The sequence below is a fragment of the Neoarius graeffei genome, chromosome 7 (genome assembly GCF_027579695.1).
Source record: "Neoarius graeffei isolate fNeoGra1 chromosome 7, fNeoGra1.pri, whole genome shotgun sequence".
NCBI classification, from domain to species: domain Eukaryota; kingdom Metazoa; phylum Chordata; class Actinopteri; order Siluriformes; family Ariidae; genus Neoarius; species Neoarius graeffei.
In genome coordinates this window covers 35,831,044-35,857,397 of record NC_083575.1, presented here as the reverse complement: position 1 = coordinate 35,857,397, position 26,354 = coordinate 35,831,044, and the positions used below count along the sequence as shown (strand labels likewise).

General features: G+C 43.9%; 1 protein-coding gene across 6 annotated transcripts in view; it reads left to right on the top strand.

Annotated features, from left to right (window-relative positions):
• The window catches only part of LOC132889259 (KH domain-containing RNA-binding protein QKI), a 214,809-nt gene that overhangs the window by 71,145 nt on the left and 117,310 nt on the right, over positions 1-26,354 (top strand). For all 6 annotated transcript variants that reach the window (XM_060925573.1, XM_060925571.1, XM_060925577.1 and 3 more), the window contains exon 2: positions 12,546-12,688. In XM_060925573.1, coding sequence (XP_060781556.1) covers positions 12,546-12,688 — 143 coding nt within the window. The remainder of the gene's footprint in view (positions 1-12,545; positions 12,689-26,354) is intronic.

Below are 26,354 nucleotides of genomic sequence, written 5' to 3'. Positions count from 1 at the left end.
ACCGGAGCACCCGGAGGAAACCCACGCGGACACGGGGAGAACATGCAAACTCCGCACAGAAAGGCCCTCGCCGGCCACGGGGCTCGAACCCGGACCTTCTTGCTGTGAGGCGACAGTGCTAACCACTACACCACCATGCCGCCCAGAATGAAAACAAAAACAGAACAAAAGTTTGCAGGTAATCAGCGCGTACCGCTAGCTTGCTCCTACTGTGAATTGTTCAACGCCCTCCATTTATGACGCATCCTTGATTACAATGGTTCTGCTCAAAACTGGAGAAAACGTGGGCCGGGTACCTAGCTGGCACCAAGGTTCAAAGAATCCTGAATGGAACCAATTCAAGAACCCGTTACTTGTTAGTCGAAAAGGGCTAAGTTAGAACTTATCTTTGGTTGTTTTCTACTTTGGATGTGAGTAATACATACACGGCGTTTGCAATATAGTTCTTACTTCTGTAGAATTTTGGTTTAAATATGGGTTGTGTTGAGGTTATGTTTTAAGTTAAAGTAGAAAACGGCACGTAGTTTCTCGTCTCATCTCATTATCTCTAGCCGCTTTATCCTGTTCTACAGGGTCGCAGGCAAGCTGGAGCCTATCCCAGCTGACTACGGGCGAAAGGCGGGGTACACCCTGGACAAGTCGCCAGGTCATCACACTCACATTCACACCTACGCTCAATTTAGAGTCACCAGTTAACCTAACCTGCATGTCTTTGGACTGTGGGTGAAACCGGAGCACCCGGAGGAAACCCACGCGGACAACATGCAAACTCCACACAGAAAGGCCCTCGCCGGCCACGGGGCTCGAACCCGGACCTTCTTGCTGTGAGGCGACAGCGCTAACCACTACACCACCGTGCCGCCGGCATGTAGTTTGTTATGCACCAATCATATTGCCTTGCATTACTACATTTAGTACAAAGATACCTCGAAAAGCAGCTGAATAATCTTGAAATAATTATAACAATACAGTTTAAGTCACAACTCAAGGGTTCACAGCCTGATCTCATGCTCAGGTTACTGTCTTTGTGGAATTGTCTCTGTGCATCTGTGTGGGTTTCCTCAGTAGGTGGACGAGACACTTTAAATTGCCTGTAAATTTGAACGAGCGTGTGAATTTGTTGAATATAATGCTGCATTTTGATATTCTACCCGAATATTGATTGCTTTAGTTCAGTAATTTAAATGTACTCAACTGGCTGGTGATCCACCTGAGTGAGTATCATTGGTCTTGTTACATCAGATAATCTCACAATGATAGTTCATAAATTGTTCAGTCATGGTAATGACGTGTTTGTTGCTTCTCATCTTCAAATGAAGAGAGAGAGAGAGAGATCAGATGAAGATGAGAGGCCTTCTCATCTTCATCTTCGTGATTCTTTGTGAATGTGCTGCTCAGTGTGTGTGTGTGTGTGATGTCAGTGGCTGACTGTATGAAGTCTTTGCGGCGTATGTGCACAGGTGGCTGCTGCATGCTCAGTCGTGCAGCAAGTCCAGCCCTTGAGGCCAGCGATGAAAGTGATTGAATTCGGCAGGCAAGAAAGCTGACAAATCACTAAAAAGTGCTTTCAAAATGCCGTAATAACGTCATTCATAAATCACCACTGACAGTTTAATCATCCTCAAGTCTGGAGCCTCCGTCTGACCTCTGGACAGAAAGAAAACAAGCTTAAGTACACGTTCTGTTCGATCGTATTTATACTCCGAACCCTGAGTTTCCATAGAAGAACATCAATGACCATCATCTCATACTTGGATATTATCTGACAGAATAATTCAGTTATGAAAGATACAGCTAATCTCTGAAGTTTCGACTCTTGCACACTCATTCACAATGAGGCGTCCTTGTATTCCTCTGGTACCCCTTTTCCACCAAATCAGTTCCAGGGCTGGTTCGGGGTAGCCCGGGCCCGCCCATCCTAAGCGTGACGCAACACGAGGGCCTGTTGCGAGCTTAGTCTGGCCAGGCAAGCTATCTACAGCTCTTCCAAGCTCCCGAAAAATCGGGAGCCAGTCAACTTTGAGCATCTCCAACGGCCCTGGGTAGAGGCGTGTTCAAGGCAGTGACGTAGTAGAACTGCGACCGGAAGCCATAGATTGTTTACAGAATCTGTGCCGGAAGCGCTTCATTCACTAGAAACATTACGAACATGGAGCAAGTTCTCATTGAAAACGGAGCAAGGAGCAGCCCTGGAGGTATTTATTGAAAGGAAGGACGTTTTCGCCTTGCTCCCGACCGGCTTGGGTAAGAGTTTAATCTACCAGTTAGCCCCGTCACGTCACATACGTCAGAGGAAAGAGTGATGTGATTGGTTTAAGCTTCGTCACAGCCTTTTCTGGCTTCGACCAGTAGCAAACTGAGGCATTTCAGGGAGGCGGGTCAACCACGCACTTTGGGAAACGGTTGGGCTTAATATCTTTGCCAGACCAAATGCTCGCAGAGCTTTGAAGTCGCGTTAGCCAGACTAGGTTCGGGGCCAGTGCTGGTGCTGGTTCACAACTCATTCAACTTGCGAGCCAGCTGAGAACCAGTTTGCTTTTCCATAGCTCGCGGTGCTAAGGGAAGCCACGTCATTACGTCGCTGTATACGTCAGTTACGTCGTTGTATATGTCAGTTACGTCGCTACGTTTGCATAAACCTTGGCGCAAATATCGAAGCAAAAACACCATGGAAGAAGCAGCAGCAGCAGCAACAACAATAATAATAATAATGGATGAATTCGCATTTGGGGTGGCACGGTGGCGTAGTGGTTAGCGCTTTCGCCTCACAGCAAGAAGGTCCTGGGTTCGAGCCCCGTGGCCGGCGAGGGCCTTTCTGTGCGGAGTTTGCATGTTCTCCCCGTGCCCGCGTGGGTTTCCTCCGGGTGCTCCGGTTTCCCCCACAGTCCAAAGACATGCAGGTTAGGTTAACTGGTGACTCTAAATTGACCGTAGGTGTGAATGTGAGTGTGAATGGTTGTCTGTGTCTATGTGTCAGCCCTGTGATGACCTGGCGACTTGTCCAAGGTGTACCCCGCCTTTCGCCCGTAGTCAGCTGGGATAGGCTCCAGCTTGCCTGCGACCCTGTAGAACAGGATAAAGCGGCTAGAGATAATGAGATGAGATGAGATGAGATGAGACTTCGCGTTTGTACAGCTGCTGCTTCTCGTCGCTTAAAAATGGCGATCGTTCGCGGTCTTGTTATTGTTGTTGGTCTTAACAACTCCGCCCCCCCCCCCGCTGACGTAAGCGGTTCTTTCCTCTGGCCCAGCAGAGAGTTGGTGCTAGCCTGGAACCGGTTTTTCTGGCCCCAGAGCCAGTTCTTTGTCAGTGGAAACAGAAAACCCGGTTCCAAACTAAGCACTGGCCCCGAACCAGCCCTGGAACTGCTTTGGTGGAAAAGGGGCATGTGTGTGCGTAATGACTTCTTGTATCCGGAAAGAGAGCAGAAGTGAAAAAGCAAGAGCTAAGTGCAGGTGTAATAACTGGAGTCTTGCTGTCTAGGAGAGAGAGCCGAATGAGGCTACACTCTACGTTCACAGGCATCCTAGCTGATAAAAGGCTCTGTGTATCCTGTTCTCCACATGTAGTGAGCTAATCCTCAGCACTGCCACTGCGTTCAACCTGCCGAGTGCCAGCGACCAAGGAGAACAGAGACCTGTGTGCACATACCATGCAGATACAGCAGTCTGGGTGGAGTGGATTTACAGCTGAGATTATCATAGAGTACTGTCACGAGGTATTTATAGAGCTAAAGCAGTTTAAAGAAAAAGAAAGAAAGAAAGAAAGAAAGAAAGAAAGAAAGAAAGTGTGCATTTGTCAACATGCAAAACTGTTATTAGGAACCTTGGGTTTGTTAGAAGAACCTGAAATGAATGAGAGGCCCGAAATCACTTCCACCTAAAAAGAGGATCAGACACATTTGTGTGTTTTGTGCACTTCAGTCTGTCTCAAGGACGAGACCTCGCAAGACTTGGATTGTAATAGAAATGCTGTTCAATTCAAATGATGACATTTCAAAGAAAGAAAGTGTAGAGATTTGCTGTAAGACTTGCTGTTTCTATTCCCGTTCTCCACCAAATCATCCCTGGTGCACTGATATCGCTCATGTGTGCTGCTACTTACACTTCCGCACTGTGTGACCAGCCTGGCGTCACTCTCAACTCTCAAAGGAATTTCTCCCTTATTGGACTTCTGTCTTACAGTTACAGTGGTGCTTGAAAGTTTGTGGACCCTTTAGAATCTTCCATATTTCTGCATAAATGTGACCTCAAACATCGTCAGGTTTTCACACAAGTCCTACAAGTAGATAAAGAGAACCCAGTTAAACAAATGAGACAAAATATTATACTTGGTCATTTATTTATTGAGGAAAATGATCCAATATTACATATCTGTGAGTGGCAAAAGTATGTGAACCTTTGCTTTCAGTATCTGGTGTGACCCCCTTGTGCAGCAATAACTGCAACTAAACGTTTGCGGTAACTGTTGATCAGTCCTGCACACCGGCTTGGAGGAATTTTAGCCCGTTCCTCCGTACAGAACAGCTTCAACTCTGGGATGTTGGTGGGTTTCCTCACATGAACTGCTCGCTTCAGGTCCTTCCACAACATTTCGATTGGATTAAGGTCAGGACTTTGACTTGGCCATTCCAAAACATGAACTTTATTCTTCTTTAACCGTTCTTTGGTAGAACGACTTGTGTGCTTAGGGTCGTTGTCTTGCTGCATGACCCACCTTCTCTTGAGATTCAGTTCATGGACAGATGTCCTGACATTTTCCTTTAGAATTCGCTGGTATAATTCAGAATTCATTGCTCCATCAATGATGGCAAGCCGTCCTGGCCCAGATGCAGCAAAACAGGCCCAAACCATGATACTACCACCACCATGTTTCACAGATGGGATAAAGTTCTTATGCTGGAATGCAGTGTTTTCCTTTCTCCAAACGTAACACTTCTCATTGAAACCAAAAAGTTCTATTTTGGTCTCATCCGTCCACAAAACATTTTTCCAATAGCCTTCTGGCTTGTCCACGTGATCTTTAGCAAACTGCAGATGAGCAGCAATGTTCTTTTTGGAGAGCAGTGGCTTTCTCCTTGTAACCCTGCCATGCACACCATTGTTGTTCAGTGTTCTCCTGATGGTGGACTCATGAACATTAGCATTAGCCAATGTGAGAGAGGCCTTCAGTTGCTTCGAAGTTACTCTGGGGTCCTTTGTGACCTCGCTGACTATTACATTCCTTGCTCTTGGAGTGATCTTTGTTGGTCGACCACTCCTGGGCAGGGTAACAATGGTCTTGAATTTCCTCCATTTGTACACAATCTGTCTGACTGTGGATTGGTGGAGTCCAAACTCTTTAGAGATGGTTTTGTAACCTTTTCCACCCTGATGAGCATCAACAACGCTTTTTCCGAGGTCCTCAGAAATCTCCTTTGTTCGTGCCATGATACACTTCCACAAACGTGTGTTGTGAAGGTCAGACTTTGATAGATCCCTGTTCTTTAAATAAAACAGGGTGCCCACTCACACCTGATTGTCATCCCATTGATTGAAAACACCCGACTCTAATTTCTAGAGGTTCACATGCTTTTACCACTCACAGATATGTAATATTGGATCATTTTCCTCAATAAATAAATGACCAAGTATAATATTTTTGTCTCATTTGTTTAACTGGGTTCTCTTTATCTATGTTTAGGACTTGTGTGAAAATCTGATGATGTTTTAGGTCATATTTATGCAGAAATATAGAGAATTCTAAAGGGTTCACCAACTTTCAATCACCACTGCAAGTCCTTGCTTGTCACAATAAATGTATAAATCATCTTTGATCGCAATGTGCCTGCCATTCCTGGCCATCAGAAGGCTTTTTAGGTTGTGATTTATTGAGATGAGCTAATAGATGGTTCGTCAAATTGCATGCCCAAGTACACAGAGAGCCCAAGCCATGTACGGTACCTGATGAGAAAAGGATGCCCGATGTGTACCACTTTTAGTTTCCTGGGTTCCTGTCTATGTTTCTGATTACGCATTACAGCAAAACTTTTTCTCGAAGCCGCGTCATGTTTATTACCATGCTTTCTCATTTTCATTCCTCTAACCTGAGACGATATATTTACACTATAGCAGGATTAAGGATCTCTGCAGGTGTGTCAGATGTATGCTATTCCACATGCTATTCCAATTGTAATTACATCTCTCCATCCTCCATCGTTTGCCCCTGAGGTTTGCTCCAAAGAATTCATCCTCCAGTAATAGAATTACACAATACACAATGGTGGCTGCTAGATTCCAGGACGTAATGTCTTTTATGAAATATTAACAGAGCTGGTGGTTTTAATTATCTCTCCTACCTTATTACAAGGCATTCTCTCTCATTTCTCAATCTCTCTCTCTCTCTCTCTCTCTCTCTCTCTCACTCATTCCCCCCACCCCACTCTTGTACTTCTGGTTCTCCTAAGGGATTATATGGGTTGCTTTAAGAAATGGAGACTTATTGCTTCCTTCATTAAGCGACAAAAGGGATCATCTATAATTATAGTGATTATCCTTCCTGCCTGTTCTGTGGTTTCCTGCTGTAGATCCTGGCAGCAGCAGTAATGTGTAACCTCTGAAGTTCACTAAAGACTGTGTTAAAGCAGGCAGCTTCCATGGCACTTTTATAGCTCTCAGCTTCAGATGCGCAGTCCACAGGCCATGGAGCATCTGCTGTCTTTTTTGTACACATTTCTGGTCCCAAGCTTCAGAATCTTGATGGTTGTAGTCTGGTTCTCTGCACTTGCATGTACACACATAAAATAAAAAAAATAAAACTTTGAAACATCGCAAGACAGTAAACAAGATATTGTTCCAGGATAATCCCGCGCCATTATTAAAAAATGTCCGGGTGAGTGCCGTTTGTGCGGTTGAAATTTTTTTTTTTAACGCCGGTTTTTCGACATTTTTTTCGGGTTCGTAAATCTAAAATCGAACTTGACATTTACGCATTCCGCGCAGGATATAGAATCGAATCAGCTCTGCGCATGCGCCGTGTGGCACAAAAAAATGTCAGCCACCATGAAGGAAGGAGATCCGGAGCTTTCAAACATTTGCTTAAGTGTGAAATCGCAAAATGGTATTCTAGCGAACAACAAAATAGTAAAGGTTCAGAAAAAACAAATCATTCAGTGATCATTTTTTTAATAGTGTAATTTCATCCGAACTAGGCCTAACGCTCGATTTAGAACTACAAAAAGCCCGTGTGTCGGACCATTATAAACTGTTACTGGAAAATTCGTTTGATCTTGATCCATCCGAGACGTTACAAACAGCGATTTCTTATCCATATATATATATATATATATATATATATATATATATATTAGTGCTGTCAAAAATGTCGCGTTATTAACGAGTTAACTTGACTCAATTTTAACGGCGATAATTTTTTTATCGCGAGATTAACGCTCTGTGACATGATGCCACGCCCTGCACAGCCAGAGTCCTCTGCCCTCCCCCGAAGAGCCACAGTGCTCGGCTTGAGTTTCGTTTTCCCATCGGCGGCTCCAGCCCCACTTTGCAGTGGCTGTGACAAGACGTGTTATGCTCTGCAATAAAAAAAAAAAACATTGGTACAACCAGTGTTCGAACTATGCCGATATTTTCGGGAGGGTCCCTTATTTTCCCTTGGGGGGGTGCTTGCGCTTGTCTCAGAGCACGGATCTCCGATCGCGCGCTCACTTCGGATATGCAAATGCTTCCCGTTACACACGATTGCTATGTCAATAAACATCATTTTGCCAATATTTTAAAGACCCCCCAACATTTCCCAAATCATGTTTTCAAGGGGTCTCATGTCTGTTTCAGGGGATTTCGGATCCCCCGAGTACCTCCGTAGTTCGAACGGTGAGCAAGCCCATTCACTTTTTTATGCTGATAAGAGAATTACAATGGTTTTTCATGTGACAAAAATGTGCGATTAAATTGCGATTAATCGCGAGTTAACTATGACAGTCGCGACATTAATCGCGATTAAATATTTTAATCGCTTGACAGCACTAATATATATATATAAAAATTCCTCCCTCCCTACTGAAAATTTTTTTGCTCACCCGGTGGACAGGAAACGGATTTTTTTTTAAGGATGGCCCCAGTATCAGGCGAAGAGGATGGGGTCCATTTTGAGTGCGGTTCTTCTCAAGGTATCTTCCTCCTTTTGACTCAGTGAGTTTTTTTCCTCACCAGTCATCTCTGGTTTGCTCAGTAGGGATCTAAATCTACCTCCGGATTTCTATAAAGCTGTTTAGTGGCAGTGTCTGTTGTTAAAAGCACCAGTGACCTGAATTTAATCAATTGAAAACATTTCACCAAATCCCATCTTTCAAAGTTATCATGGGATTATGGTAAAAGGGCTTTGATCATCGGCCATGTTAGTCAAATGGCCTCTTTTTGTGAATGCTGGCAGTTCTTGGCCATTTCTGACAAAACGTATCAGACTCTGTAGAGAAGACTGGCTTGCAAAATTAGTTTCAGTCACGTCAAAATAAAAACTGCAGTAGCAATGCTTCAGCAATGCAGTGATAAGTCTCCTTCAGGCTTTATTGCAAATGGAGTGTTTTGCTTAAAGCTGGTGGTGTGGTGGTGTACTTTAAAGGAGTACTGAAGTCATTTTTAAACTTGCTTTATTTCTTAATTAACGTGTTATTCAATTACATTTTCGGTTTTAGTAACCTTATATCGTGGCTCGTGTTGGCAACTAATTGCAATTAAATATTATACTTATCGGCCTGTTCGGTTTTTAGCCATGTTGAATTTGGTTCGTTTGGTCCACGGCAGGCGTCGCTTATCCGCGCGATCTTCACGAGACTTGTGCGAGACTTCGAAACGTGAAGTGTCAGCCAGGTGTCAGTGCCGCCATTTTGAAAACTGTTTTCCAAACGAAGTATTGCACAAAAACGAGTTTAAATGACGATTACGGCCTACTTTTTTCAAACTTTCCTGATTGCTATCAAAACAAATGAAACTTCCGGCTTGATTACGTCAGCATTCGAAAGAGGGCGCGCGCGTCTTTTGACAACGTTGGCAGATGTCGGTCACTTTGATTTCCGCTGTACGTTTTACTTCCGTCCTACGATGTCTCGCACAGGTCTCAACGAATCTCGTTTACGGCCATCGCTTTGACATATGGACTGATATATTACAGAGCATATTTCAAACACTCATAACTTGTGACAAAATAGCTGTCAGAAATGCATTCTGATATTTAATAAAATGAGATAAATAGAATTTTGATGGGGGCGGCACGGTGGTGTAGTGGTTAGCGCTGTCGCCTCACAGCAAGAAGGTCCGGGTTTGAGCCCCGTGGCCGGTGAGGGCCTTTCTGTGCGGAGTTTGCATGTTCTCCCCGTGTCCGCGTGGATTTCCTCCGGGTGCTCCGGTTTCCCCCACAGTCCAAAGACATGCAGGTTAGGTTAACTGGTGGCTCTAAATTGAGCGTAGGTGTGAATGTGAGTGTGAATGGTTGTCTGTGTCTATGTGTCAGCCCTGTGATGACCTGGCGACTTGTCCAGGGTGTACCCCGCCTTTCGCCCGTAGTCAGCTGGGATAGGCTCCAGCTTGCCTGCGACCCTGTAGAACAGGATAAAGCGGCTAGAGATAATGAGATGAGATGAGACTCTGCACTGGAGGTGAAACAAACTTCATAACATTATCGAGTTGAAGGGTCAGTTTTGCCACTAGTTTTAAACTGTTGCCATTTATTTTTCATATCCCCTTGTTACGCCTTTTGTGTGTTTTAAATGTTAGAATGCATTTTGCAGTAGTAGACATGCTCTGAGAAAAAGCTGTGTATAGGGCTTTGAAATGGAGTACCAGGCTCATATTTTTATCACAGGCTTGACAACCTTGTTAAACTGAACAGCAATGTCGACAGTGAAAGAAACACAAATGTGGCAGACAGAGATGTCAGTTGTAGCATCGGTTTATTTTACAAAGCAAAAAATTGATGAGACTGAGAGGAGGTGGAATTTTTGAGTTTTCTCTTGAGCGTGTCTTGTGCTGTTGCTTTCACAGCCAACTGTCACTCTGTGCAGTTATACAAACAGCCATGTGATATTTAAACCAATTAGAGACAGAGGGAGGACTCTGATCCGCCGTGGAGCTCTGTATGGAAGTTTGCACACAGCACGGAGTACAACAGATTCTCTTTGTTGACCAATTTTTAACGTTTTCAGGTTGCTGCGTGGTCATCAGTCCATGCGTCTGTGCATCCATCTGAGATTCTTGCTAGCACAATGTCTCAAGGATGAGTGTTGACTGTTTGTTTGCAGGATTTATATGGAAGTATCATTGTTACACAGAGGAACTGATTAGAATTTGGAATTGAACCAAACAAGGTCAAGGTCACAGCAAGGTCAAATGTCTGAAGTAGTTTTTCTTCAATAGCTTCCTTCATGTTTGAAGTATCACGGGCATTTGGTCAAAGGTATTTGATGCATTCAAACTAGTCACAAGAAGGACTAGACATCCCCATCAGTGCAGCTGGCATTGAGTGCTATTTGTTGTCTATAACTGTATTTTTACATTTGTCTTCCATGAATTCATGCTAGAATTTACCAATACCAATGCTAGTCAGAATCTGCCACAATGTTAGAGTTTACCACAATGCTAGTCAGACTCAACCACAATGCTAATCTCGGTCTACACAAAGTTAGTATGAGTTTACCACAATGCTAGTTAGAGTCTTCCACAATGCTAGAGTCGAAAACAATGCCAGTCAGAGTCTACCACAAAGTTAGTTTGAGTTAACCATAATGTTAGCCAGAGTCTACCACAATGTCAGTCAGAGTCGAAAACAATGCTAGTCAGAGTTTACCACAATGATAGTTAAACTCTACCACAGTGCTAGTTAGACTCTACCACAACACTAGTCAGAGTCCACCACAAGTCAGACTTTACCACAACACTAGCCAGATTCTACCATAACACTAGTCAGACTTTACCACAATGCTAGTCAGAGTCTACCACAACACAAGTCAGACTTTACCACAATGCTAGCCAGACTCTACAACAACACTAGCCAGACTCTACCACAACACTAGTCAGATTTTACCACAATGCTATTCAGAGTCCTCCACAACACTAGTCAGACTCTACCACAACGCTAGCCAGACTCTACCACAACACTAGCCAGACTCTACCACAACGCTAGCCAGACTCTACCACAACGCTAGCCAGACTCTACCACAACGCTAGCCAGACTCTACCACAACGCTAGCCAGACTCTACCACAACGCTAGCCAGAATCTAGCACAACGCTAGCCAGCCTCTACCACAATGCTATTCAGAGTCCTCCACAACACAAGTCAGACTTTACCACAACACTAGCTAGATTCTACCATAACACTAGTCAGACTTTACCACAACGCTAGCCAGACTCTACCACAATGCTATTCAGAGTCCTCCACAACACAAGTCAGACTTTACCACAACATTAGCTAGATTCTACCATAACACAAGTCAGACTTTACCACAACATTAGCCACACTCTACCACAACACTAGCCAGACTCTACCACAACACTAGCCACACTCTACCACAACACTAGCCACACTACCACAGTGCTATTCAGAGTCCTCCACAACACAAGTCAGACTTTACCACAACATTAGCTAGATTCTACCACAACACTAGCCACACTCTACCACAACACTAGCCACACTCTACCACAACACTAGCCACACTCTACCACAACACTAGCCACACTCTACCACAATGCTATTCAGAGTCCTCCACAACACAAGTCAGACTCTACCACAACATTAGCTAGATTCTACCATAACACAAGTCAGACTCTACCACAACACTAGCCACACTCTACCACAACACTAGCCAGACTCTACCACAACACTAGCCAGACTCTACCACAACACTAGCCACACTCTACCACAACACTAGCCACACTCTACCACAACACTAGCCACACTCTACCACAACGCTAGCCAGACTCTACCACAACACTAGCCACACTCTACCACAACACTAGCCACACTCTACCACAACGCTAGCCAGACTCTACCACAACACTAGCCACACTCTACCACAACACTAGCCACACTCTACCACAACACTAGCCACACTCTACCACAACACTAGCCACACTCTACCACAACACTAGCCACACTCTACCACAATGCTATTCAGAGTCCTCCACAACACAAGTCAGACTCTATCACAACATTAGCTAGATTCTACCATAACACAAGTCAGACTCTACCACAACACTAGCCAGACTCTACCACAACACTAGCCAGACTCTACCACAATGCTAGTCAGACTTTACCATAACACTAGTCAGAGTCTACCACAATACTTCAAAAAACAACCATTGAAAATTGCTCTGGGTGCCAGACACATTTTTATCATGAATTTTGATTTAGAAAACGGACACAGAAATGCGTTTAAACCACAGAAAAAAATAAAACCCAGAAACCATGCTGCCTAAAGTGTACACTGATTATCTAGGTTAGCATCTATTATGCTGTGATTACCATAATTAAGTGAGAGTGTGTTTATTCGTTGCAGAGATCAGCAGAGTACGGAAGGACATGTACAATGACACATTAAATGGGAGCACGGAGAAGAGGAGCTCGGAGCTCCCCGACGCTGTGGGTCCAATTGTACAGCTGCAGGAGAAGCTTTACGTGCCTGTTAAAGAATATCCTGATGTGAGTATCTACTTATCACCTTATTTACACCTAGTGCAGGAGCCAGACATTTATGTGTTACAGCAAGCTCATATAGTGGCTACAAATAGAAAACTAAGTGTACTAAAAATGTTTTTCTTTTGTCCTGCACTAAAAGACGTGCATTACTCGAGTAAAATAAATAATAAAAGATTACCTTTGAAATATATATTTACACAACAGCCCTTAGTTAAATCTTCTTAAGTAAATGGAATTGTAAAGCACAGAGCTACGTACGATATTGCATTATTTAATTACAGAGGTCTACATGTCTGTGTAATCTAGTTTCCCTTGCATTAGGGCATGGGCTCACGTCCAGTGTATCGATTTCATTACAAGAGGCTTAGGTAGTGAGCCACATACTGTGCTTTGCTTTATTTTATGGACCCATTTAATCTATTATGGACTAAACAGATGGTTTGTTGGAGGCACTTACTGCCAGAGCAGCCTCAGTTTTGATCATTTTCTGCTTTAGAGCATTTTATACTTATATCTGTGTTTTAAATGCAGTCATTAAGAGTGGCTTGCACCCTCTGTGTCTCATTCCTTTGGTGTTCACACAGCTCCAGTAATAGGGGTGACATTGAACTGTGTCCGCTTTCCAGTTTGTGTTGAGTCAGATGCACTCAGCCGAGTCAGTAGTATCCCAGCGGTTAACAAATCTTTTAAGCAATCGCTGTCAGATCCTGCTTGTCTAAGCCCTCTGGCCGAGGAGAACGCACAGAGCACCGAGTTGATTGATCCCAATTAACTTGCGCCAGTCCCCCATGATTCCTGCATGGGCATCATTAATTGAACTTTTCCAGCATGGGTAGGGGCACAGTTTGGAATTAGCCATCCTCCATTTTGGTGAAGTTTCCTAGTGTGAAAGTTTGCTAATTTCCCCAAAGGATGGAGTAGTGAGGAGAGAGGTGTCCCACTGCATCTGTTTGACTGAGTCTTTCTTCAATCACAACACAGAATATCAAGGATTCCGTATAAAGCCTTAAAGTGCATATCACGGGTAAATTCAGGAGCAAGATCAATGTAATTCTCCTATTTGATATTAAACTTTGGTCAAATATCTGTAATTCTGCATTCTCTGCAATTTTTTTACCTTGCGCAATACCAGAAAAATTCAGTTGAAGTCAAGCCATATGAGGCGAATTGGTCCGCTTCTGAAAAAACTTGGCATTTGAATTTCCCGGCAAACATTGAGTCATCTGTGGGACGCCTCCTTCTGAATCCTACGTCAGCGCTGGTTTGTTTATGAGGAAACGACCTGGTGGTTTTCTGCAAATTTCTTCAATGTTATCGCGTAATTATTAAAATGGTTAACAGATGTATCGTAGGAGGGTGTAACAACACCAATCTTGATGGGATTAGCGCTCATTGTTTTCTAAAAGACCGGACAATGAGAGAGAAATGGGAGCGCTTGGTCTACACAGGCTGTGCACTGAAACCGTGCAAAGCTCTCGCAGCCTGCTGGCGCTTCCGCAGGTGACGTCATGAATCTGGCTCCAGACTCCCTTGGGATTTTTCCAGACACGTTTTGTTATTTTATTTTTTTCTGCTGTAGACAGATGGCCTTGTGCAAAATTACCCTTCTGGATGAGTGTGTAAAGGGACAGACTTTCATATAAAAAAAACATGAAATTGGTCCAGAATATGCACTTTAATAAAATATCAATCCATCCATTATCTGGGGGCGGCACGGTGGTGTAGTGGTTAGCGCTGTCGCCTCACAGCAAGAAGGTCTTGGTTCAAGCCACGTGGCCGGCGAGGGCCTTTCTGTGCGGAGTTTGCATGTTCTCCCCGTGTCCGCGTGGGTTTCCTCCGGGTGCTCCGGTTTCCCCCACAGTCCAAAGACATGCAGGTTAGGTTAACTGGCGACTCTAAATTGACCGTAGGTGTGAATGTGAGTGTGAATGGTTGTCTGTGTCTATGTGCAGCCCTGTGATGACCTGGCGACTTGTCCAGGGTGTACCCCGCCTTTCGCCCGTAGTCAGCTGGGATAGGCTCCAGCTTGCCTGCGACCCTGTAGAAGGATAAAGCGGCTAGAGATAATGAGATGAGATGAGATCCATTATCTGTAGCTGCTTTATCCTGTTCTACAGGGTCGCAGGCAAGCTGGAGCCTATCCCAGCTGACTACGGGCGAAAGGCGGGGTACACCCTGGACAAGTCGCCAGGTCATCACAGGGTTTTGGTGATTTGGAAGAAGCCACTATGCTGGAGACCGATATCTAGAATGATAGATCTGAAATAATAAATTAACTCTAATACACAAATAGATTTTGCTCGATACCCTCCTGCTTACACTCACCGGCCACTTTATCAGGAACACCCATCCACCTGCTGTTTGATGCGGTTCTCTGATCAGCCAGTCCCTTGACAGCAGCAGAGTGCATCAGATCATGCAGATACAAATCAAGAGCTTCGGTTAATGTTCACTTCAAAACAATTGTGAACTCAAAGTGTGACTTCCACTGTCACATGGGCGTTGGTTTGAGCCAGATGGACTGGTTTGAGCATTTCAGAAACTCCTGGGGTTTTCACACACAACAGTCTCTAGAGTTTACACAGAATGGTGCGAAAAACAAAAAATATCGAGCGAGCGACAGTTCTGTGGGTGGAAACGCTTTGCTGATAAGAGAGGTCAGAGGAAAATGGCCAGTATTGGTTCGAGCTGCCAGGAAGGATGTACCGTAGCAACTCATATAATCTCTCTTTACAACCGTGGTGAACAGAAAAGCATCTCAGCATGCAGCAGCAGAAGACCATATTGGGTTCCAGTCCTGCCAGCCAAGAACAGGAAGCTTAGACTGAAGATCAAGTTCCTATTAAATTGGCCAGTGAGTGTATATCATCCGTACAACTGGGAGTTACAAAAATTTAACATTAATGAAGCAATTGTTAGCGGTATGGCTGTGAAAAGGTCATTGGTGTGTGTATGTGTGTGTATGTGTGTGTGGCTGTCCTTGGTACTCTGAAGGACGCCCAGGATCATTATTAGTGTGCTTGGGTTCATTAGGAGGAATGAGAGATGAAATAAGAGGCTTCAAATAACCGCCAGCCGAGAATAGAGTCCCAGCAGAGGTGTGTGTGTGTGTGTGTGTGTGTGTGTGTGTGTGTGTGTGTGTGTGTGTGTGTGTGTGTGTGCACACTACCATGTAACCACTGTTTTTTTTTCTGCACGTAAATAGTGTTTCAAAATCTCCAATTTGCTCTTCATAGATGGTCATTATTGCTTCCACGTTGGGAGTATAAGGCACTTACACTGCAAAAAATGGCCTTTCAAAGATAAGAAATAAAAGATTAAAACAAAGCATATTTGCTTGAATCAGGTGAAAAAAAATCTGCCAATGGAACTAGTCAAATTTGACTTGGTAAGATTTCTTAAAGTAAGATGAAAAATCTAACCTGTTTTTAGATGAAATAATTCCAAAATAAGATCGGGGAACTTATTATGTGAGATCTCTCATTCTCATCTCATTATCTGTAGCCGCTTTATCCTGTTCTACAGGGTCACAGGTAAGCTGGAGCCTATCCCAGCTGACTACGGGCGAAAGGCGGGGTACACCCTGGACAAGTCGCCTTGAGTTTGTGACTTTGTTATTACATTTTCTGTATTAACCTACCAGGGACTAGATGAAAACTGGCTCTGTTATCAGCAATGCATGCAAGTTAGTTAATGCATGAAAAAGTTTGATGCATTCAAGTTTGATGCATTTAAATGAACTCCATACTCAGTAGCCTTACAAATGTTACCCATAAAAGACAGGAAACATCTTATTATACATTTATTTCAAAGTGACACGGAGTGACATTTCAATTTGATCAATTACGTACGTATTTCTTCATATGTTGTAACCTCTATCCCTCTTTTATGTGTGCTGCGCTTTCTCCAGCTCCTCAATTTGAAACCAATGGTTTAGAACGTGCGAACATTCCACACACGTAACCATGTCCAACACTTGACCGGTGTCCATTATTAGCAACACTTTAATCGAGCAAACTGTATATGGCGCTCGCTCATTAAAAACTTCAATCCTAAAGCATTTATGGGTTGTATTGCTGCTTACCTCCTTCTCCAAAGAGGGGTTCAGTGGTTTGGTAGGGCGGAGGTCCCCCTGAGGCTGAATCTGTGCGTATTTAGGGCACCCCATTAGTTATGAAACTGGTTATTAGCACTAGTTATTCGCACCAGCATAACGTAATATTTCATCTTGTTTATCGCACAAGTCAGTTCAGTTATTAAAATGGAAAAAATGTCACTGTACAAACTGTAAAAGTGTTCTCTTGATAGGCTAATCCAACCACGTTCATACTGTTCATTTACCATTCGCTAATATTTTGAACACGCATGTGAGCGATAGCTACCTTTCTTTGGGAAAAACTGAGTGACCAGTTGCCTGCCTCTCCGGTCCCTCTCAGCTTTCAGTTGCCTTTCTTTACGTTTTTGACAGCCACTCTTCATATTTAGCGATCATATACTGTACGCACTCCACTGCTGGCTGGCTGCTGCACCGCAACACAGCAGCAAGTAGCGTTGCACTGATCAGCACACAGATTTAACGCATCGCGCTTCTACCAGAACTGGACCGTACCATTTCGCAAAAGGGGGAGGGTTAAATGACAATATGTTGAAGAACTCAAGAAATAGACAACCTTGTTCAATTAGCTCATTTTACCAGATGGAATATTGCATTGTTGTTATTTCAAAAGTCTTATTAAAAGCATGTTATCAGCCCCTTAAAGGGCCCCATGGCAGTGCTGGGCCCCTAGAATTGTTCTAACCTTTCCCCCCCTGGCAGCGCCCATGATTAGGATTGTTAAATTCTGCAACTAAGCATTGCTAGCTTAAAAGATTCTCCTTTTGTGGCCTGTAATTAGTAAAATACTCTAGATATGAGACCAGAGACTATCTTGAATCAAGTTGACGACACGTGTAGCATTGCAACAAGTTTATTTTTTTTCCCATTTCAACATTCAAACATCTCTTAAGATTCCACTTCCCCAGGACCTCAGGCACCAAAAAAAAAAAAAAAGTCTACGCATTTTGACTTACAGTGCTTACACAACGCCAAAGCAACAGTGCATTTTGGGGGCACTGACTATTCATGTGTACGAGGGGTTTACAAGATCAGGCACAACAAACAAACAAACACTGAACTTAACTCACAGCATTCCAAAAAGACGTCACTAAAACGCCCTCCACTCACTCATAGCCTTTTTGAAGGCACTTGTCTGGTCTAGAGTCTATGTTTTGAAATGTATGAATTGTAATGAAAGATTCAAAGATTTCAGTAAAGTTCATTTATTCCCAAAACAAGCATACTTTGTTTTTTTTCTTGAAACAAGATGAACCGCATTTGACAAATGTCCAAAATGTACTTACTTGTTTAAAAAAAAAACTTGTTTTATTTTCAAAGGTGCTCCAAATAAGACTTTTTCAAGACATTTTGTCTATACAAGATTTTCAAGAGGGGCGGCATGGTGGTGTAGTGGTTAGTGCTGTCGCCTCACAGCAAGAAGGTCCGGGTTCGAGCCCCGTGGCCGGCGAGGGCCTTTCTGTGTGGAATTTGCATGTTCTCCCCGTGTCCGCGTGGGTTTCCTCCGGGTGCTCCGGTTTCCCCCACAGTCCAAAGGCATGCAGGTTAGGTTAACTGGTGACTCTAAATTGACCGTAGGTGTGAGTGTGAATGGTTGTCTGTGTCTATGGCCAAGTTTACATTAGACCGTATCTGTCTCGTTTTCTTCGCGGATGCACTGTCCGTTTACATTAAACCGCCTGGAAACGCCGGGAAACGGGAATCCGCCAGGGTCCACGTATTCAATCCAGATCGTGTCAGCTCCGGTGCTGTGTAAACATTGAGGATACGCGGATACGCTGTGCTGAGCTCTAGCTGGCGTCGTCATTGGACAACGTCACTGTGACATCCACCTTCCTGATTCGCTGGCGTTGGTCATGTGACGCGACTGCTGAAAAACGGCGCGGACTTCCGCCTTGTATCACCTTTCATTAAAGAGTATAAAAGTATGAAAATACTGCAAATACTGATGCAAATACTGCCCATTGTGTAGTTATGATTGTCTTTAGGCTTGCCATCCTTCCACTTGCAAGTGGTAAGTGATCTGCGCTGGGATCACACACACAGCGGCTCAGTCCCGAATCACAGCTTGTTCACTTCACTCGCGCGCTCTGTGAGCTGCGCAGGGCCGGAGTGCGCACCCTCCAGAGGGCACTCGCTGTTCAGGGCGGAGTGATTTGGAGCGCAGGATGCCTGCGGAGCCGAGCGTATCCGTGTATTGGCGTTGCTGTGTGCACGCAAATCGTGTATTGGTGTTGCTGTGTGCACACTAATCGTTTTAAAAACGTTAATCTGATGATCCGCTGATACGGTCTAATGTAAACATGGGCTATGTGTCAGCCCTGTGATGACCTGGCGACTTGTCCAGGGTGTACCCCGCCTTTCGCCCGTAGTCAGCTGGGATAGGCTCCAGCTTGCCTGCGACCCTGTAGAACAGGATAAAGCAGCTACAGATAATGAGATAATGAGAAGATTTTCAAGATGGACTGTCTAAAAACTAGCCTTTCTAGCTACACTGCAAAAAATAAAAATCTTAGGAAGTTTATTTGTCTATTTTCAAGTCAAAACATCTAGCCACCCTTATTATAAGACATAACTGCCCAACAAGCAAAACCTCATTTAGCTAGAAAGGCTAGTTTTTAGACAGTCCATCTTGAAAATCTTGTATAGACAAAATGTCTTGAAAAAGTCTTATTTGGAGCACCTTTGAAAATAAAACAAGTTTTTTTTAAAACAAGTAAGTACATTTTGGACATTTTGTCAAATGCGGTTCATTTTGTTTCAAGAAAAAAAACAAAGTATGCTTGTTTTGGGAATAAATGAACTTTACTGAAATCTTTGAATCTTGCCCCCAAAATGCACTGTTGCTTTGGCGTTGTGTAAGCACTGTAAGTCAAAATGCGTCGACTTTTTATTTTTTATTTATTTTTTATTTTTGGTGCCTGAGGTCCTGGGGAAGTGGAATCTTAAGAGATGTTTTAATGTTTGAATGTTGAAATGGGAAAAAAAAATAAACTTGTTGCAATGCTACACGTGTCGTCAACTTGATTCAAGATAGTCTCTGGTCTCATATCTAGAGTATTTTACTAATTACAGGTCACAAAAGGGGGCGGCACGGTGGTGTAGTGGTTAGCGCTGTCGCCTCACAGCAAGAAGGTCCGGGTTCGAGCCCCATGGCCGGCGAGGGCCTTTCTGTGCGGAGTTTGCATGTTCTCCCCGTGTCCGCGTGGGTTTCGTCCGGGTGCTCCGGTTTCCCCCACAGTCCAAAGACATGCAGGTTAGGTTAACTGGTGACTCTAAATTGAGCGTAGGTGTGAATGTGAGTGTGAATGGTTGTCTGTGTCTATGTGTCAGCCCTGTGATGACCTGGCGACTTGTCCAGGGTGTACCCTGCCTTTCGCCCGTAGTCAGCTGGGATAGGCTTCAGCTTGCCCGCGACCCTGTAGAACAGGATAAAGCGGCTACAGATAATGAGAATGGGATGAGGTCACAAAAGGAGAATCTTTTAAGCTAGCAATGCTTAGTTGCAGAATTTAACAATCCTAATATTAGTATATTTATCTTAACCTCCTAGGGCTTAGCGGTCACATGCGTGGACAGCACTTTATGGAAATTCGGAACAAGAATCCACATATGTGGACATACAGTACTTTTTCTCTAAAAGTACATCTTATCAAAAGATGATGCTTAGTTTTTATTCTAATCAGGTTCTAATAAGCCCAAATAGCGAAGAGAAATAAAAAATGCATGTAAAAAAACAGCTTTGGCCTTAGGAGGTTAAATTCAGTTTTTACTGCTAAGACTTTGTCATGAATTTAAGTGAAATACCCTTAAAATGAAATAAATAAAAATGACTTGAATGGCTAAATGTAAGAAGTACTATCTTGTTATAAGAACCATTTTGATTATTTTGAGTTAATCAGATCTCGCATAATAAGTTCCCCAATCTTATTTTGGAATTATTTCATCTGAAAACAGGTTAGATTTTTCATCTGACTTTAAGAAATCTTACCAAGTCAAATTTGACTAGTTCCATTGGCAGATTTTTTTCACCTGATTCAAGCAAATATGCTTTGTTTTAATCTTTTATTTCTTATTTTTGAAAGGCCATTTTTTGCAGTGTAAATGAGGTTTTGCTTGTTGGGCAGTTATGTCTTATAATAAGGGTGGCTAGATGTTTTGACTTGAAAATAGACAAATAAACTTCCTAAGGTGTTTATTTTTTGCAGTGTACATATTTCAAATAGAATAGCAGTATTTTAGAGGGAGAGAGAGAGAGAGAGAGAGAGAGAGAGAGATAATAACCAACTGTGGATGCAAGCTGGTGATGAATGTGAGGGTATGATGAGGTCACGGAACCAGGGCAGAGGAGCACTGGCCTGGTCAGCCTGATAAAAGAGGGAGAACAAACTCATACACACCCTGGTGTCTCCCATAGCCGTCCCTAAGAAAGGCTCTGCCAGCAGCACGGAAATTAATTTGGTTCTTCAGACTCTTGCAGCACTATTGCTCTCTTGGCAGCACACACTCGTTCCAATTTGGTGAACAATGTTATTAGACTGGGAAAGACAACAGTGCTAGCAGAATGTTGCTGTTCCCAGTAATTGTTGCCATTCGTTTGTGTGCTCATATCTCCAATATAGTGAGGGAGAGAGTGAGGGAGATAATGTTAGAGAGCAGACAGTGTTCCGCAGGGAAAGAGATCTATAAATACTGCGCTCAGACTCTGGGCATGGACAGAGCTTTTAATTGTAGTCATTGTGGTGCGTGGTGGGTTTGGAAGTGGAGGAGAGAGAGCGAGGGGAAGCAGGAGAACAAGAGAAGGCTGTCATCTATCATTCCTCCCTCAGCGTCCTTTTCTGGGTCACGCTCGTCTGACGCAGAGATGAGCAGCTATCACTGATTATTAATCATTATAAGCACGCATGACAGGATTGATTCTCCGTCAGTCCTCTCTTTGGCCTTGGCCATCGTTCAGCAAGCTCAGAGTGGAGCAGAGGGACACTTTGCATGTATAGCTGTTCGTTATGGCATATGTATAGCTGGAACTTCATGTTCTCTTCAGCAGGGGCTTCAAAATTTGGGAGAATACAAATAATTTACAGCAGGGTGCAAAATGGTAAAATGTCTGCCAGCGGCAGACATAATGCATGCAAAGCGTGCAGGGATATAGATAGATAGATAGATAGATAGATAGATAGATAGATAGATAGATAGATAGATAGATAGATAGATAGATAGATAGATAGAAGTAAGAATTTTTCATGGGGCGGGATGGTTTGGAACAGGCCATCTAAAATTGGGATAACATTTACCCGGGACGGGTATTTGAGGCGGGTCGTCTAGCTTAAGCTTGATTAGCGTTGTTACGCACGCCAGTGTTTCCCACAGAAATTTTGGAGACTATGGGGGCAAGCCATGGGGGAGGCGCGGGGGTTGTTTAAAATTGAGTGATATATGTTAAATATTAAGTTATTACTGAAAAACTATTGATTAAAAAAACAGACACTGAGAAATGGTCCTATAAACAACTTTACCAATATAAAAGATTACCAGGACGACAAAAATGCAGAAAAATAGGCTTTACTGATCCAAATGCACCTGTTGGTTCAAAAGTTAAAGTGCAGAGAACCTCACAGCACAACATGAAGTTACCTTCAAATATAATATAAATGCCTCAGCTTTCATGTAAGAAAAAAAAAACTATTAATACTAGTACTGTGTGCAGGCAGTCTCTCCTGAAGACCAAATTAAACAATAATTATAAACTAATAAAATAAATGGCTCAGGCTTCATAGAAGAAAAAAAACAATTTGAACAGAATCTCACAGTATGATGCTGAAGCTGCCTAAACAATGGGAAATAAAATACCATTTTGGCAAAAACGTTGGCATCCATTAATTTCTTGTATTAAGTAAAAAAATATGTTGCCAGATACTGCTGACGTTTTACAGCCCAAAATATGTTCAAAACCTGCCGAAATGCACTTAAAACCGTCCAAATTGGGCGGGAAAACGCGCAATCTGGCAACACAGGCGGCAGTAATGGCTGCACTCGTGTCGAGGATGTAAACACAGTTGACGTGGCAACGGACATACATGACATAGTGGATGTAATTTACGTTCACAACTTTTTTTGCTGTCAGAAATATTTAATATTAAATTTTGTGACTCGACTGACAATAGCCGGCGGCATAACAAGCCATAGCCGGCGATTTGCCGCCGGTGACCGGCTACTTTTGAGACCGCTGCTTCAGTATCTGTGAGCAATGAATTTCACACTGATCCAATCCAGTTGTTTAATAGCAATAAAACGTGTCATATTTTCCTCTCAGGTATTAGTAAAGTCTAGTAATAAACTAAAAAAATATGCCTGGGGATCCATTTGAGATGTGTAGGTCTGTATGCACGGAAGTCTAAATAATACCCTGTCCACACTAGGGATTTTGTACCGATACAAAACTACTTTCGTACCGCAACACCTGTCCACACTAGCAACTATAGCGGTACTGTAGCGGTATAACTGTATCGGTACGAAACCCACAAATGTATGGGTTTCGTACCGGTACAGTATCGGTACTGTAGCGCTTCGCTGTAGTGTGGACAGATGAAGCGGTTCTGTATCGATACAAATGTAATGCGCATACGCAATGAACCATTCCTACGTCTTCCGGGTTATTCATACAATACAATACGCCCGTGCTTTCCAGCTGTAAATAAAACGTCAAAATGGCTCAAAACGACCGTGGAGCTACATGGAGCAAAGAAAGGGGGGAGGGAGGGGGGAAAGAGGGAGGAAGAAAGGAGGAAGAGGGGGAAAAGGGAGAGAAAGGGAGGGGAAGAGAAGGGAAGAGGGAGAAAGTGAGGGGGGAGAAAGGGAGATTCGTTTTCTTTGTTTCTTTCTCAACTGCCTCGCGCGTTTTATACGATTCGACTGGATAAATGACCACCAGAAATACAGACTGTACATTGACAACAAAAAGCACACACACGTTGTTTCATCCGCCATATATTCTCGGAAGGAAGTTACTCGGTAACCACGGAAACATTTCGCGCACGCGCATTTCAACTACCGTGAAAGAAAACCGCAAACATTTCTCGCTAGTGTGGACAGATGCACTAAACTGTACCGGTATACTTTGTATCGATACAGTTATACCACTATCGTACCGGTATAAGTGTGAACACAGCATTAGTGGTACAGCTTATGTGACAGAAACAACTCTACGTGGCCAAAGGTTTGTGGACACCTGACCATCACACCCGTATGTGGGTTTTTTTTCCCCTCCCCATATTTATGGCCCATTCAGCCATAATGAGCTTTAATGAGGTTGGGCACTGAACTGATGTCCTGGGGCGCAGTCGGGGTTTTAATTCATCCCAAAGGATTCAGTGTTCAGTGGGGTTGAGGTCATGGCTCTGTGCAGGTCACTCAAGTTCTTCCACATCAAACAGCAAACTATGTCTTCATGGACTTTGCTTTGTGCACAGGGGCATTGTCATGCTGGAACAGGTTTGGGCCCATTAGTTTTACTGAAGAGAAATGATCACGATACAACACGCTATATTCTATACAATTGTGCGCGTCCAACTTTGTGGCAACGGTTTGAAAAAGGCCCAGATATGGGTGTGATGGTCAGGTGACCATATACTTTGGCTATATAGGGCATATTCACCATTTTGGCTCCATCTCATCTCATCTCATCTCATTATCTCTGGCCACTTTATCCTGTTCTACAGGGTCCTGTGATGACCTGGCGACTTGTCCAGGATGTACCCCGCCTTTCGCCCGTAGTCAGCTGGGATAGGCTCCAGCTTGCCTGGTTTTGGCTCCATATTTACAAAAAGAAAAAAAAAGGAGTCATTTGAACTTTCATTTCACCTTATCATCAAAAATGTGCTAAAATGACCCAAACATTACATCATGGTTATGATGGTGATTATATGATATTTAAAAAGTACTTTTCACGATTATTAAATTGTGTGGGTTTCCTCCGGGTGCTCCGGTTTCCCCCACAGTCCAAAGACATGCAGGTTAGGTTAACTGGTGACTCTAAATTGACCGTAGGTGTGAATGTGAGTGTGAATGGTTGTCTGTGTCTATGTGTCAGCCCTGTGATGACCTGGCGACTTGTCCAGGGTGTACCCCGCCTTTCGCCCGTAGTCAGCTGGGATAGGCTCCAGCTTGCCCGCGACCCTGTAGAACAGGATAAAGCGGCTACAGATAATGGATGGATGGATTGTTAAATTGGGGGTGGCATGGTGGTGTAGTGATTAGCACTCAAGCAAGAAGGTCCGGGTTCGAGCCCCGTGGCCGGCGAGGGCCTTTCTGTGTGGAGTTTGCATGTTCTCCCCGTGTCCGCGTGGGTTTCCTCCGGGTGCTCCGGTTTCCCCCACAGTCCAAAGACATGCAGGTTAGGTTAACTGGTGACTCTAAATTGACCGTAGGTGTGAATGTGAGTGTGAATGGTTGTCTGTGTCTATGTGTCGGCCCTGTGATGACCTGGCGACTTGTCCAGGGTGTACCCCGCCTTTCGCCCATAGTCAGCTGGGATAGGCTCCGGCTTGCCTGGGACCCTGTAGAACAGGATAAAGCGGCTACAGATAATGGATGGATGGATTATTAAATTGTGATTTTAACAACACTGAGAATGATTTATAAGAATTTGCTTTACAAAGAAATGTCTGCTGCAAATCCCCTTTATATCATCTTGCGCTATCAGAAACCGCTGTCTATCTAATTAGTGTGCTGACCTCATATTTGAGTGAGATGCTTTTTCGATGTCATGTTAACTGTCGGGTGAAATGTCTAAGGTGTTGTGAGGGTTGGGGGGAGAGTTGGCCAGCTGCCCTGCTTCTCCAGGTGTCATAGTTTTAATTGAACCAGGCTGAGAGGATGGCCCCATAACTCACTGCTGAATGAGGGCCTAATGAATGCTAAACTGCTGGACGTAATCTGGGGATTGGCAGCAGTCTCTGGACCAGCTGGTCGTGATTAATATGACTTAATTTTGTGTGTGCATATGAATGTGTCTTTGTACGTGGACTTGCAGTTTAAAGAGCTCCGTGTGGTCCGAAACCGATTTGTAGTGTAGATCTGAGACTTGCGTGTGATGTGTGACCACCCGTGAACGTTCGGTCTGGAGCTCTCAGGCCGCAGCCTATACAGAAAGCATGCCATATACTGAACCACCTACACAGCCCCCTGCCTCTCATTCATTCAGCTGTGATTAGGTGAGGGCTGGCACACGGAGCACGGATCCTCTCATTATTCCTGGCGATAATAAACAGGAATGCGCACAGGGGAGAATGCTGCAGCAGGAGCGCCTGCGTTCTGGATCATTGCAAAGCTAATGAAGGTTAATTAGGGTTCATTAGGACATGATGGCTGCTCACAACAACACCTCAGGCCCGCGTGAGGCAGCCAGACAGCCCTTCAGCTCGGCCTCCTCCCCTTCACACTCCTGTAACGACAGCACCGATGCTCAGTCAGCTCAGCACTCATGTACGCTGTCAATCTGGAGCAATCACAGGCCAGTGTCAGACCAGCTCGAGAAGCAGGAGGTGGGATGTCGTT